The sequence below is a fragment of the Carassius carassius genome, chromosome 35 (assembly GCF_963082965.1).
Source record: "Carassius carassius chromosome 35, fCarCar2.1, whole genome shotgun sequence".
Classification (NCBI taxonomy): domain Eukaryota; kingdom Metazoa; phylum Chordata; class Actinopteri; order Cypriniformes; family Cyprinidae; genus Carassius; species Carassius carassius.
Genome location: NC_081789.1, coordinates 16,348,498 through 16,360,845, shown reverse-complemented (window position 1 = coordinate 16,360,845; position 12,348 = coordinate 16,348,498). Strand labels below are relative to the sequence as shown.

The following is a 12,348-nucleotide window of genomic DNA, read 5'->3' as shown; positions in this document are numbered from 1 at the left end:
ATAAATGCAGCCTATATTAATACATCTATTATTTTCTATTATTAAATACTGTAACAGAAGTGTGGTTCTTATGTTCCAAAATAGGAGCAAATTAGTTAAGATGCTTGAAAAACAGACTTTGTTGTTTATCCAAAGGGATCACTTATGAAATCTTGTTTAAATATTATAAAAGGAGATTAAACACATTGAATAAGCTGCTTAATTAGTTAATTTAATCAGCACGAGAAGTAATTTTAAGAAGTCAAGCTACTAAAAAATTACAAATTTACAGCAACTGGTGTTTTCTTATGCATTTCAGTTAGCTACAAACTAAACACATATATAGGCTATGATATAAAGGACTTTGTAATATATATAAGTCAAACTAGAACCACAATATGCAAGCACAGCACACTTTAACATAGAATAACTATTAAATTATTGATGCTCTTTTCTGCTAAGCATTAGATAAACTTGCACTGGGTATTCTGAAAGACTGAATTTGGCTCTAAGTCCTTTAAAAACGTCAAAGAAAAATGAACAGGACAGGGCATCTAGCCAAAAAGGTTTCACTCACACAGAGCGACTGAGCACTTTATTTGCTGAACCGGTGGGTCTCTCCAGGGGTTCTGCTGCACATTGCTGACTCCCTTTACGGTTTCTGCTGATCCCGATGCAAACGCGTGGAACGCCGACTGATGCTGACAGCAACATTCACTACAAATCTGAAACACTACTGCTGATGTTCCAAGTTCCAAACTAAAGAACGCAGCAGGAATCGCCTTCATTAAAAATGCTCCCATCGTTAACAGGAGTTCAACAACTATAACTTTTTTAAATTACATTTTTGCTATATAAAACAAAAAGCTTTTAGGCAAAATAACAAAATGATCATATCTAGTTAATTTTTCTGCACTGTGAGGTTTAGGTAGTTTCTATTCATAAGACGTGTTAAAAGGGTTGCACAGTGTAGCCAATCACAGACTCAGTTATTGATTTCTGGAAAGCTATGGTCAATCAGTGAACAAGTTAGAACCTTTTCACCGCAGTGCTGAAATTGCGTGCACACGAATACTCTCATTTTAACATACAAAGTGTAGAAACTGTGAAAAATTTACATTAGGAACATACAGTCTATGGTTATAACAGTACAGTCTATGGTTATAACAGTACAGTCTATGGTTATAACAGAGCTTTATGAGATTGCAAATTTACTGAGATGTCAGATTTAGTAATAATAAAGGAAGCACGCTGCTCGCATTCTGCCATGCCAAATCATGCACACAGCAGCCCATGCTTGCTTTCCTTTTAAAAATAACAGTGTTTTTTGAATGTTGATTACTAAATAAGAAATCTTTTATCGGGAGTGTTTATGCTGGGATGTTGTGGAGTTTAGGAGATGTTACAGAACCATTTCATGTAAATGTCTTCGATGTATTGAAAAAAACTATATAGATTACTTTTATGCAGGCTTTTGCGGGTGGAAGCGGGACACAACATGACTGTCGCGGGTGGGAGCAGGACAAGATAAGATATATTTCTGCGGGAGCAGGACAGAATCTTGCAGGACTGAAAAATCCATCCCGCACAGGTCTCTATTTGAGAGTATCTGCATGATTTCAAGCTTCAAAATATAAAAGCATCATGAAAGTATCGTAAAAGTGGTTCATAAGTTCTCAACAATAAAATGTAGGAATGGGATTTCTATTAAAGTAAAAAGAGCAAAGTTGGTCTCTTCTCTAAAAAAACAAACTTCTGATTATTTTCCCACTATAAAGAAATTTTTCATGTGCTTTTCTCCAGCTGAAGATATCCCTAATTAAGCTTTCAAGAGGCTGCAATCTCACTCCTACATCCTGAGGTGGTGCTAAAACTGCTGACCTGCTCCTCATGGACCTGACCTCCTGTTCCATAGACTAATTGCCACTTTAATGGTATTTGCCACGGTGGTTTTACTGGCTGCCAAGAAGAGCACTTGGGACCAATTTCATGTCAGGTAAGATAGAACTTCAAACAAGAGTAAAACTTTGAATGTTTTTTTGGATGACTTGTTACCTACTAATATAACCAAATATAAACTGACTTTTAAAACTTTTTTTTGCATTAGTTCTTGACATCTGCACACTGTGGTGTCATTTTTTCAAACAACTGTCACTGATGTCAATAAAAAAACAAAATAAAAAAAAAAACATTGCCACTCAACCCCCTGATGCTTTAGACAGGTATGAGTTTTCAAAAAAAAAAAACTTTCAGTGGAAGAAAACATTATATGTGTGTATATAATTCCTTTTTTTATTTACCATGCTTTTAATTTCCTATAAGGTATTTGATTGGCTTACAATGATAAAAATTGTTCCACTCTTTCCAATTACAGTGATTGCTGTCCTATTTAAGTGGCGGTTTGAATGTTGGTTTTAATGTATCAAACATGGAATCAAAACCAAGAAGGGCGAAAAGCCAAACTGGACAGAGGAACAGTGTTTACTGTTAGCCCAGTTAGTGGATGAGCACAAGGCCATTCTTAAAGGAAAGTTTGGGCCGGGTGTCACAGCAAGGGACAAGAAGCAGACATGGGAGTGTGTAGCACAAACTGTTAACGGTTCATTCCCCCTGCTTGTGCGCACCAGTGAAGACTGAGAAATGCTTGTATTTTGCAATCAAAAGCCAGAGAGGAAATTGCAGCACACAAGCGGGAGTCATCACGCACAGGTGAGTGCTAAAACACTTTTTTTTTAACCGCTGGTAAACTTATCTCAAACAATTATATGTATACTGTACATGTGGTCCACTGTATTGTTTTCTAGGAGGGGGGGGGGGACACCTGCTAAACACATAGGTGTGATCGACAAAGGACAAAAAAGCAGGAAACTATACGGTGACACTTACTCCCCCACCATACGCACACAGTGACATAATTTATATAGTATAATCATAAATTAATAAAAAATACTGTAATTGTTTTTTGTTTAAATTAATTTATAAATTAAATAATTAAAAAGGGAAGAAAAATTTAAATACACATCTAAATTAAATGATTGAACAAAAAAAAAATCATAAAAGGAGTAATGTGGGAAATATGTTTCAAAGACTGGGCAAAATAGGGATGAAATCCAAAAAAATCTGTCAATAACTTGCTGCTGACGTGCACGAAAACTAGCCATTTATTGGGCATTTCTTGTCCTCCCAGATGTTTTGTTTTTCCTTATTACTATGGTGTCCTTTACATCTATTAAAAATAACATCTTTATTTGCCTCTATATTTTTGAAAGGTATCTTTTCTTGTGTTTTTGTTCAGCCATTTTGTCAGTGCTTTATTATAGACTTCTATGATTGTTAATTCACAACAGAAGACGATTATTAGGTTGAACGTTCAGAATACGATTCCATAGGTTATATTTCAGCACGAATTTTGTGAATGGACAGTGACTCTTTAGTAGCACGTAGAACGTTCATGTCAAGTAAAGTTTTTGGGAAAAGCGCGTGGATTTGCGGAGAGCATTTATAACCTTGCACGTTGAGAGCGCTCTTCAGAGCTAAGATACATTGTTATCGGGAAACTCGACCCAGATCAGATTTAAGCATTCATTAAAGTGAATCAGTTCAAAGGAGTCATTAGTTCGCAAATCGGACGAGTCATTAGTGGACAGATATGCTCATATGCTCCGCGCATATAACGTTACTCCCAAATATATTTTTAGGTCGCACAGATTCAATTTCAGGAGCATATGCGTCAAAAATTTTGGCAATTTCGAGCCTTGTAGAAGCTGCTAAACTTTCTAGCTAGAAGTAAGCAACAACCAACATGGCGTTACTTTGCTAAGTTAGCTAAGAATCGTTTAACATTAATGTTATGGAATCATGACAAAAGTGATCAATTGATTGGTCAAATTTTACTAGACCTGCATATAAAAATGAAAGACAATATATTTTATTTGCTTACATGAATCACCCGTGTTTACGGTCTTCGTCAGTCAACTGAAGCTGTTCACGTGAGTAGATGGTTGGGTGTGTGCGCATTCAGAACGGTGCGCGTACACTCTGAACTTCAATCGTGACAAACTATTGGACTACTTGCGTAGTGACATGACGAAATGATTCAAAGGCACAAAAAACGTTGACAGCGGTGAGCGATCATTATGTTTACCAATACCGACCCATCGCAACAGCCTACAACCGACCCCCCCCACCACTTTTTTTTTTTTTTTTGCTTAATTTACGAGAGCATCATTTTCAGGTCGGAAAAGCCGGATTTCTGGATTTTTCCGGATGAATCACACCCCTTTAAACAGCTGTCCCAAGTAGCCCAAACCGTGTTCAACATCTTAGGTCACTCAGAAACAAGTATTACCGGTTTGAAGGAGGGCACAGACAGCTCAATGATTCAGCTGGAGGAACTACAAAAATGGTAATTTTAATAAACCAACAGCCAAGTAACAATAAAAAGACACATTTTTATTTAACATAGGCAAGGCCATTTCTCATATTTCTATCTGGCATTCTATGAACAGAAAAAAAATTGCCCTAAATTTATTTGAAATAACAGAGATTAAATGTTTTCTCCTTTCAGTAGCACAGAGCCTTCAGCAGAGGAATGGGGACCGTCGACATCGCAGATGGGTGACCCTCAGCCCGAAGCGCCTCATTCCCTGCCTTCTGCTGCCACCGCAGCTGCTCCAACACCATCCCTAGTAGACAAAAAACTGGAGATGGATGTCCTAAAGCAGCAGAAAATAGTACTCCATCTACAAGAGGAGTCCTACAAACAAAAAATTGAGCTACTCAAAAATAAAACTAATAACAAATAATGTTTTTTTGTGTCTTTATAATATCTTTTTAATGAAAATGTTGGCTAGTGTCTGTTTAGTCACGATTTTTATATTACATTCACTGTAACTTACATGACATGCAAATTAGTAAACTGGGCTCTGTAAGCATTCCCACTTTGGGACAGATCCCTCCCTTGTGGAGGGTATTCTTCATCATCCTATTCATCAGCCCAATTGTACGTGGGAGGGTCTGCAATTTGTCTAGCTTTACAGATGTTATGAAGCACTGCACAGGCTGTTATCACTTTGCAGACCTTTCCTGGTGCCAGTCGCACCTCTCCATGCAAAATGTGAAAGCGCCTCTTTAGTTGACCAATACCCTGCTCAACCACGGCTCGTGTTTTCTTGTGAGCTCTTGTGAGTTAATGAAAATGAACAGAATTCAGTTGATATTTTCAAAACATAATGGTAGGTTATTTATGGGAAGTAGAGTAGCCTACAAATAGCCTACTACTGCAACACATTTGTTGTTCTTTAAATTTGAAGTCCACACAGTGTATGTTGTCACTGTTACCTGTTGTAATTTAGCTGTGACCCCTGGTCAGGATGGAGGTAAGGTGTGAGGAGCCATCGTTTACAAGGATAACCACTGTCCCCTAACAAGTGGCAATTTGTTGGTATACGACGTCCTTCAGACAGATGTCTCAGGCCACTCTCTGCCAGTATCCTGGCATCATGGGTTGCGCCGGGCCATTTTGCAACAATGTCTACAATCCTATAATCTGCACTGAAAACAACTTGAACGTTTATGCTGTGGTACCTCTTTCTATTGACATAAACGTCCTCGTCTTCCGACGGTGCAATAATTCGGATGTGGGTTCCATCAATTACTCCGACAACACCAGGGAAACCTGCTATATTCATAAATGCAGTTTTTTGAGCCTGCAAAGTGGGAATGTCCAGTGGAAACGAAATGAACTCTGACACAATAAGAGGTTCTGAAAGTGCAGTAATTGTTTGTGTGATCACTCTGCTTACAGAAGGTTGTGACAAACCCAAATCATCACTACTGCATTGTTGCATTTTCCCAGTTGCCAAATATTGTAATGTAGTGATTACTTTAAGTTCTGGCGCTATGGCATTTCTGCGCTGTGTCGGAGATGTTAGCACTTCTCTAATAAGATCAGTCACAAACATGATCCCTGCACGATCTAATCTATAGTGTCTTATTAACTCCCTGTCATCCATTTCTTCTGCCTCTTCATCTTTCTGCCATTTTCTCCTCTGCTAAAGAAACTCTTAAGCCTCTTAAAAGTCCTCGTCTGTGCTCCTAACAAGTTTGACCTTAAAACCTCTTTTAAGGGTTAAGATGCTTTCTGAATGACTTTTTTCTTTACTAGGATTTTTTCTTTAATTTTAAGAGTAAATGCCCACATTTCTAAGAATTTTCTTAGAATTTTGTCACTAGAAGCTACTTTTTGCATTAAGATTCTTTATGAATACGGGCCCAGGTCTTTATGACAGTGATATATGGAAAAAACAGCATCCATCATGACTGATATACAAACTCACACTGGGAATTTTTTTTTCCACCACTGTGACAATACTGTTGTTTTTTTTGTTTTTTTTTAGACACATTCAGGCACTTGTGTTTCTAAAAGGACACTAGAAGTATTTTCAAATTAGGCAAAAAATTAAATAAGTATACACAGGCGATGGGGATGCACAACCTTAATTCTTTTTTTTTTTTTTTTTTTGAATTATGTAAGCACATACCTAAAAACTGAGCTAAACTTTCAAGAAATGTCAAAAATATTGCATCCACAGAGCTGATGTTTCATCACATCCTCTACCAGCACTTGAGAAGGGGGATGGCTGACGGTCAAGACAGTCCCAGCCCAAAACGACTCGACACACACTCTGCAATCACCACCTCCATGCGACCTGCTGATCAAAGGCACACTCCACTCAAAGGGCTATTTAAAAACAAAACATGATAATGAACAGCATAAAATAAATAGCATAAAATATTAACAAACAAACAACTAACTAACTAAACAAACTAAACTTTGTTTTTTTATTGGTAACTTTTGATGCCTTAAAATTGCTGCCTCCATCAGCAAGGACAGCATATGTGTGCCATACACTATGTCATCCCTATGATAGTGTAATATGCTGACAAGCATTTCCTCACTATTTTATTAAACTCAGGGTCACAATCACAGGTAGGTGGAGTTTAGACGTGCACTGGCCATCAGATTGCAAGTCTTCGTTTTCCTCCTCGTGCTGGATTACAAACTGGCTTTGCACTGATTGCATGAGCTTTAGAAATGCCTTTGCCATGACCCAGTATTCTGGGTAAGTGACAGATGATCCCTCGGCACATTCTTTCTAAAAGAGCCATCTGGCTCGTGCGCAGTGTATTTATCTGCATAGTGGTCACAAACAAAGAGGGCCCAATGGGGGAAGGGGCAATGAGACGGGTACCCACTCTTTTGTGTGTGTCTGGTGTCAAAGAATGAACACACATACACCTGCAGCTTTTCCATCTCAAAGTCAATGACAGGTTGGTGTAGCTGGGGTCAGTGGATATTCAGGTCTTAGCTCTGACATCTGTGAATGCATCTGGGGCTATCATTCAATGTTATAAAGATACTTTGTAACAATGCATGTTCATATAAGCCATTTTATAAAATACATTTAGTAGTAGAGGATGTAATAAAATAAAATAAAATCAACTAACCCTAAAATTGACCTTAGACTCAAACCAAGTAAAATGTGCTGTAACTGTATTGTCGTCAATAATATTGATTAATATTATTGACGAGTAACTTTATTTCACGGTAATAATATAAAAAGATATGATTATGTTTGCTTTAAATAAGGTCTTCATGAGATCAAAATGTTTGGTACCACAGAAACAAATAAATCAAGCTCAGTGAAGAGAAGTAAACAGTCAGCGATTAAAAAAAAAAAGAAAAAGAAACTGATTACAAGCAATAGGGCAAAAAACTACAGTACAACAAATAAATAAAAAATGCTAGGTGCATTGTATAAAGTAATCAAATGTATAAAACACTGCATATTCTTCACTTTATAAACTAAATATATATTTCTTCTTACAAAAGTGATTTGGTCAAGAGCAGTGAGAGATTTTCTCTCTTTTGTTGTTTGATTAATATGAATGACAGACAGCAGAAATATTAGACTGCTATCACTTTAAGAGCTGCCTGGATCCAATAAACTGTTACACGTGCATAGTCTTTCTCAGCTGTTTGCTTTCACTAAACACCTAAATTACTGTGTTTACAAGGATTAGGGGTGCATGAAATATATCAGCTGATGATTAATGCGCATCTAGTCAGTAAAGCCGGTTATCTAATAGGGTTGACACGGTGAAGAATATTTCCCACCAGTTAATCGACGTGTGACAACACCGGTAATACCGGTATCATATATTCTTTTGGGCTGCGGCTCGATGTCGGCTTTCTCCTCCTCAGTGTTGCGGCTTAAAACCGGTAACACTGTCAACACCGTCTTTTGTGGCAAGCCTATTATCTAATCAGCTGTAAATACCATCAGGTGCGTGATTTCACATAGAGCAGCTGTTACTACACGGAGTCGTTGTTAACTGATAAGATGAGCAAATACACGTTCATTATCAGCTTGGATTTGCGCAGTTTGTCAGTTAACATCGGCTAACTGACTAGATGTGCATTAATCATCGGCCGATATATATCGTGCACCCCTAACAAGGATACTTGCAAAGACAGCATTTTGACACATTCAAGTGTGTGTATTTATCCGTTTAAGGCCTATGCATCATTAGAAATTAGTTTTCTGCTGATTGCATTTCAATTGTTTAAATCACCGCAATGCTTAACCTGTTAACTAAGTCCCCCATTATGGGACTCAGTTCCTTACTTTAGAGTGTTCCACACATAATTTTGGTGTCTTTGGAAAGAAGACCCTGTGGGCTTTACTTTTTATCAACCAGAGTTGATAATGCTCAAAAATATTTAAAGTTATAGACACTGAAGTGCCTTGAAAAAAAATTGTACCACACTGAATTTTTTTTTTATTTGATATAAAAAAACTTTAAACCAGTCCTGGAGCAATCTAGAAAACATCACATGAGTGTGTAACTATAATGGAGAATATAGTCTAAAAACTACCGGTTGACAAATTTCTACCGGTTAATCATTTCTACCGGTTGCCCCCAACTACTGACTAACCATGTCTACCGGTTGCCCACCACTACTGACTAATCGTGTCTACCGGTTGCCCACCACTACTGACTAATCGTGTCTACCGGTTGCCCACCACTACTGACTAATCGTGTCTACCGGTTGCCTACCACTACTGACTAATCGTGTCTACCGGTTGCCCACCACTACTGACTAATCGTGTCTACCGGTTGCCTACCACTAGTGACATACACAAGCAATTATGTATGACGAGGTCATAAAAGGTAATTCAGTGGTTTACTGAAAAGTTAATCCCTGAAAGCCCATCTGTATGGGCTGTATGTGCGTGCACATTTCAAACCAGGTCACCAAAGTCACCCTAAAACCTGCCATGTGAGGAACACAATCCAGAAGAATTCCTCTGTTCTTGGGCCATCAGTGTCTGGACAGTCAGATCCACGAACATTCATCCATGCATAGGATCACTAAGCAAGCCCTATAATAAATCAATCCTCCAGTCTACAGAAACACATCTATATCTACTGAGCAGCAGATGTTACATCTACATTCAGATGCTGCTCTGAACTGGGACATGGTCTTCAAAATGAGATTAGCATAAGAATTAAGATTTTGGGCTAATTAAAATAATACAACTGTGACTAGCGAGTCAAATGCTTGTGTTGTTACAACCCGAATTCCAGAAAAGTTGGGACGTTTTTTAAATTTTAATAAAATGAAAACTAAAAGACTTTCAAATCACATGAGCCAATATTTTATTCACAATAGAACATAGATAACATAGCAAATGTTTAAACTGAGAAAGTTTACAATTTTATGCACAAAATGAGCTCATTTCAATTTTGATTTCTGCTACAGGTCTCAAAATAGTTGGGACGGGGCATGTTTACCATGGTGTAGCATCTCCTTTTCTTTTCAAAACAGTTTGAAGACGTCTGGGCATTGAGGCTATGAGTTGCTGGAGTTTTGCTGTTGGAATTTGGTCCCATTCTTGCCTTATATAGATTTCCAGCTGCTGAAGAGTTCGTGGTCGTCTTTGACGTATTTTTCGTTTAATGATGCGCCAAATGTTCTCTATAGGTGAAAGATCTGGACTGCAGGCAGGCCAGGTTAGCACCCGGACTCTTCTACGACGAAGCCATGCTGTTGTTATAGCTGCAGTATGTGGTTTTGCATTGTCCTGCTGAAATAAACAAGGCCTTCCCTGAAATAGACGTTGTTTGGAGGGAAGCATATGTTGCTCTAAAACCTTTATATACCTTTCAGCATTCACAGAGCCTTCCAAAACATGCAAGCTGCCCATACCGTATGCACTTATGCACCCCCATACCATCAGAGATGCTGGCTTTTGAACTGAACGCTGATAACATGCTGGAAGGTCTCCCTCCTCTTTAGCCCGGAGGACACGGCGTCCGTGATTTCCAACAAGAATGTCAAATTTGGACTCGTCTGACCATAAAACACTATTCCACTTTGAAATAGTCCATTTTAAATGAGCCTTGGCCCACAGGACACGACGGCGCTTCTGGACCATGTTCACATATGGCTTCCTTTTTGCATGATAGAGCTTTAGTTGGCATCTGCTGATGGCACGGCGGATTGTGTTTACCGACAGTGGTTTCTGAAGGTATTCCTGGGCCCATTTAGTAATGTCATTGACACAATCATGCCGATGAGTGATGCAGTGTCGTCTGAGAGCCCGAAGACCACGGGCATCCAATAAAGGTCTCCTGCCTTGTCCCTTACGCACAGAGATTTCTCCAGTTTCTCTGAATCTTTTGATGATGTTATGCACTGTAGATGATGAGATTTGCAAAACCTTTGCAATTTGACGTTGAGGAACATTGTTTTTAAAGTTTTCCAAAAAAATTTTACGCAGTCTTTCACAGATTGGAGAGCCTCTACCCATCTTTACTTCTGAGAGACTCTGCTTCTCTAAGACAAAGCTTTTATAGCTAATCATGTTACAGACCTGATATCAATTAACTTAATTAATCACTAGATGTTCTCCCAGCTGAATCTTTTCAAAACTGCTTGCTTTTTTAGCCATTTGTTGCCCCCGTGCCAACTTTTTTGAGACCTGTAGCAGGCATTAAATTTTAAATGAGCTAATTAAGTGGATAAAAGTGTAAAAATTCTCTGTTTAAACATTTGCTACGTTATCTATGTTCTATTGTGAATAAAATATTGGCTCATGTGATTTGAAATTCCTTTAGTTTTCATTTTATTAAAATTTAAAAAACGTCCCAACTTTTCCGGAATTCGGGTTGTACATGGGAAACTGGCACACAGAAAATATGACTTAGCACACATGGAATAGACAAATGACCTTTCATGCTACATTTCTGACATTGTTTCTAAATACCAAATACTTGGATTTAGAATTAACCTATCTGAGCACAGGCATACTTTATGAATAAATAACTTGTTAAGTATCTCTGAGAAGGTCTTTTTCCATAGCTTCTGTGCTGGGACTGAGACGTGGCAAACATTCTGCGGTTCAGAGATCCTTATATCCTGAGGGAAGGTCATTAGATAAGACAAAGTCACATTTAAAATCCTAGACTGGCCAAAGAGTGATTAAGGGATATAAGCCATGGCAAATGCACTGAGAGGCTGCAAATCATCACCTTACCATGTATTTATAGCAAAACAACAGGGTTTTGTGGAAAAATGGACATGGCATGGGGTTTTGCATAACCTCTTTCTCCTCTCATTGAGGTTTAATATGCATCCAATCGCATATCGTGCCGTTTCAACAAGCAGCAACAAAATGTCTTTTGAGAACAAGGTCAGCGAAGACAATAGGTGTCTTTCAGACCAATGTTGTTATGGATATATTTACATGTCAACAGTACACACAAAGCTAGGGGCAAATATACTTCTTAAAGAGATCACCCCACATATGAAACCATATGAATTTCTTTCTTCAGTGGAATGCAAACGGAAACGTTTTTTTTCTGTACCAAAGAACATCCCGTCAGAATCACTCAAGCATCAAGAATCAAACAATGAACACTTTTTGAAGTGTTAAGTAACTGCTTGGCTCATCTTTAGATAAGCTTAAGACAATTAGTGTACCTAGAATGCTGTAATCTCAAAATGATTAGAGGTAAACACTCTATACACTATAGGCAGATCAACGAAAGACTACCAGGACACTACCAATACAACCAAAGATGAAACTTAGACAACTCAACAAGCTGAAATAACTCCTTGTCCTATTCTCTTGTGCTTTTAACAGCCAATTTTAATTTCAAATGCAGTAACTATCCCAGGGTCCAAGCAATGAATAAAGTGATCTGTAATAAATTAGCTCAATCTGCTGTCATTTAGTGACAATCCCAGATCTGAAATTAGGGTTAATTTCTGCATTTCTTCTTACATGTTACTTTTTG

The 12,348-nt window shown here is 38.1% G+C and overlaps 2 protein-coding genes and 1 long non-coding RNA gene across 3 annotated transcripts in view; 1 reads left to right on the top strand and 2 right to left on the bottom strand.

Annotated features, from left to right (window-relative positions):
• The window catches only part of LOC132116054 (solute carrier organic anion transporter family member 5A1), a 55,879-nt gene that overhangs the window by 31,099 nt on the left and 12,432 nt on the right, over positions 1–12,348 (bottom strand). The window lies entirely within an intron of this gene.
• On the top strand, positions 2,332–4,851 carry LOC132115713 (uncharacterized). Its single transcript, XR_009425548.1, has 3 exons — positions 2,332–2,523; positions 4,306–4,384; positions 4,547–4,851. It is a non-coding gene; the product is annotated as an uncharacterized LOC132115713 (long non-coding RNA).
• LOC132115712 (putative nuclease HARBI1) lies at positions 4,404–5,906 on the bottom strand. The gene is made up of 4 exons (XM_059524123.1): positions 5,320–5,906; positions 5,038–5,159; positions 4,878–5,006; positions 4,404–4,664 (listed from the first exon to the last, which is right to left on the bottom strand). Exons 1-4 carry the CDS (start codon positions 5,826–5,828, stop codon positions 4,543–4,545), a joined length of 882 nt encoding a protein of 293 aa, XP_059380106.1. The 5' UTR covers positions 5,829–5,906; the 3' UTR covers positions 4,404–4,542.